At 46.0% G+C, this 2,219-nt stretch overlaps 1 protein-coding gene across 1 annotated transcript in view; it reads left to right on the forward strand.

Moving 5' to 3' along the window:
- The first annotated feature begins 1,832 nt into the window (after positions 1-1,832).
- The window catches only part of LOC103906530 (prolyl-tRNA synthetase associated domain-containing protein 1), a 2,621-nt gene continuing 2,234 nt past the window's right edge, over positions 1,833-2,219 (forward strand). The window contains exon 1 of the mRNA XM_019474427.1: positions 1,833-1,986. Within this exon, the coding sequence (XP_019329972.1) occupies positions 1,833-1,986 (154 nt within the window). The remainder of the gene's footprint in view (positions 1,987-2,219) is intronic.

Here is a 2,219-nt window from a genome sequence, read left to right on the forward strand (position 1 = left end):
CGCCGCGCGCCGCAACGGTCGGTTCCCTGGGCGGGGGCGGAGCCTCTCCTCACAGGAGGCGGGAGATCCCCTCACAGGGCGAAGGAGCCCGGCGGCGCTGCCGGGATCGCTGGCGCTTTTTCCTGGGCTGTCTCACCCTCATCCTAGGGTTTCGGATTTTTTTTTAAATGTGTGTGTATATATATACACAAACACACACTTAAACTGAGGGTTCTCCTGCCTACCGGGAGATAGCAGCTTTTCTTCGCAATGTCCTCCCACCCACCTCCAATCTAAAGCTTTAACATGGCTGATTTTCTTTCAAGTTCTCTCTAATTTGGCATCTCTGAAATAATATCACGTAGTAGACCAGGAAAACAAAACGTAAGAGGAAGCTCTGTAAGTGGTTTTCGAAAAACCCTTAATGTTCCCTCATTAATGCCGTTTGTAAAAGCCAGAGATAATCCCAGGTTGCATCCTACGACACCCTTGAGCCTCGGGGTCCACTTGGGACACCACTGCTTCTACAGCAATCTCCGTCAGGCGGCTGCAAATTGTGTGGTACGAGTAATAATCGTAATTTCATCTACATATGTTGGAGCTGTGTATTTTACACGCTTTGCCCGTAATGTGGGACTTGCGGTGTTTCACACAGGTGGTTTTCCACACGCTTGCAACAGGCAGTAGCTGCGTGTTTTGCTAGCCTCAGCATCTCGCTACTACAAGTATTTGCTCGTTTATGATGCCGAGTATTGACAAAAAACCCATGTCTTGTATTTCAAAGGCACCATGTGCTGATGAATGTGCCAGGTACTAACTGATACCTTAAAATGCACGGGGCCCTCAAGGGTTTCTCCAAAGGTAAAATGGGAAAAACAATCTCAAAAATAAACCGTAGTAAAAAAAACTTAAATATCAAAGATTGCACAAAGGGCATTAAACACAGTCTGTGTTCCTGCACAAGGAGAAAAATCGGGCAGAAAGATGGAGCAAACACACGGACACCACTGAGCTGCCAGCCCACATGCTGAGGGCAATGCGTCCTTCACGCGATGGGAGTGTCTGGGATTGACCTGAAAAACGTTTTATTCGAAAGATAAATTTAGCATGCAAACTGTCACCAGAGTTTACTGCAAATCTGCTTTTTGAGTTGAACTTCCGTTGGATGCTGCCTGGAAATCTTTCTATGCGCTGCTGTAAGGCTCTGGGAATTAGCATGGGATCATATTTTATCCACATGTCTCTTAACCGCAGATTCATACTGTTTTAATTTAAGGCTTTATTATAGGTTGCCTGTTTTTCTGAAGGGCAAACTGAAAACAAATAATTTCTGATGTCATAGGTCAGGACGATGGTTTGGATTGTACAAATATTTTCCGCTTAACTACGTGGCTGTTAATGCTTGGCTTTGTCCCTTAGTTGCAAGTCTTGATTTTTACTGGCTGCCTTTAAAAAAAAACATTTTATTATGCAGTTCTCATTCTCAATGTGCATAATTAACTAAAGAGTTTACCTTGTTTTGATTTTTCTAGCTTTGAATTTTTCCTGACTTCCCTATTTAGTGGCAACATTTTCAGCAGAACTGTACATAGGCAGCAAGCTAGCACGTGCAATTACAGTAAGCGCATGTACGAAGAATTCAGTTGGTTATGTATTTGAGACAAACACCTGTTTTGAAACCAGTATTTGAACCAAATACAGTTCACATTGGATGTGAAAACCTGGTGTACGTCAAAGCAACGTATTGTTCTAATGTCACTGTTTGACAAGGAAAGAGGCAGATTAAGAAACATGAAATATATTGAACTGTGGAGGAAGGGAGGTACAGGGAGTCGCATGGAGAAGCATTACGGATGGAGAACTTTGTTCTCCAGCTAGGTGAGGCCGAAGGGGGACGGCAGGAGGCCTGTGGAGCTGTAAGACGGGAGAGACAGCCAGATTTTTCTGCCCCTAAGGAGACGGCAAGCTCTGGTCTCTGGTGTGTCACAGGACCACAGAACCGTGGAGGTGGGAAGGCGCCTCTGGAGACCGCCTCAACCCCTAGCCCAAGCAGGGTCAGAGGGAGGAGGCTGCCCGGGATCGTGTCCCGTCGGGTTTTGAGTATCTCCACGGATGAAGACTTCACAGCCTCTCTGGGCATCCTGTTCCAGTGTTTGGTTTTAAGGTGACGGCCTCAGCAACTGGCTCTGAACTGCCCTGCTTTCAGTTCGACCTGACAGCCAAGACGGCCAATTTTTTGA

The sequence above is a fragment of the Aptenodytes forsteri genome, unplaced genomic scaffold (genome assembly GCF_000699145.1).
Source record: "Aptenodytes forsteri isolate BGI_AS27 unplaced genomic scaffold, ASM69914v1 Scaffold185, whole genome shotgun sequence".
NCBI classification, from domain to species: domain Eukaryota; kingdom Metazoa; phylum Chordata; class Aves; order Sphenisciformes; family Spheniscidae; genus Aptenodytes; species Aptenodytes forsteri.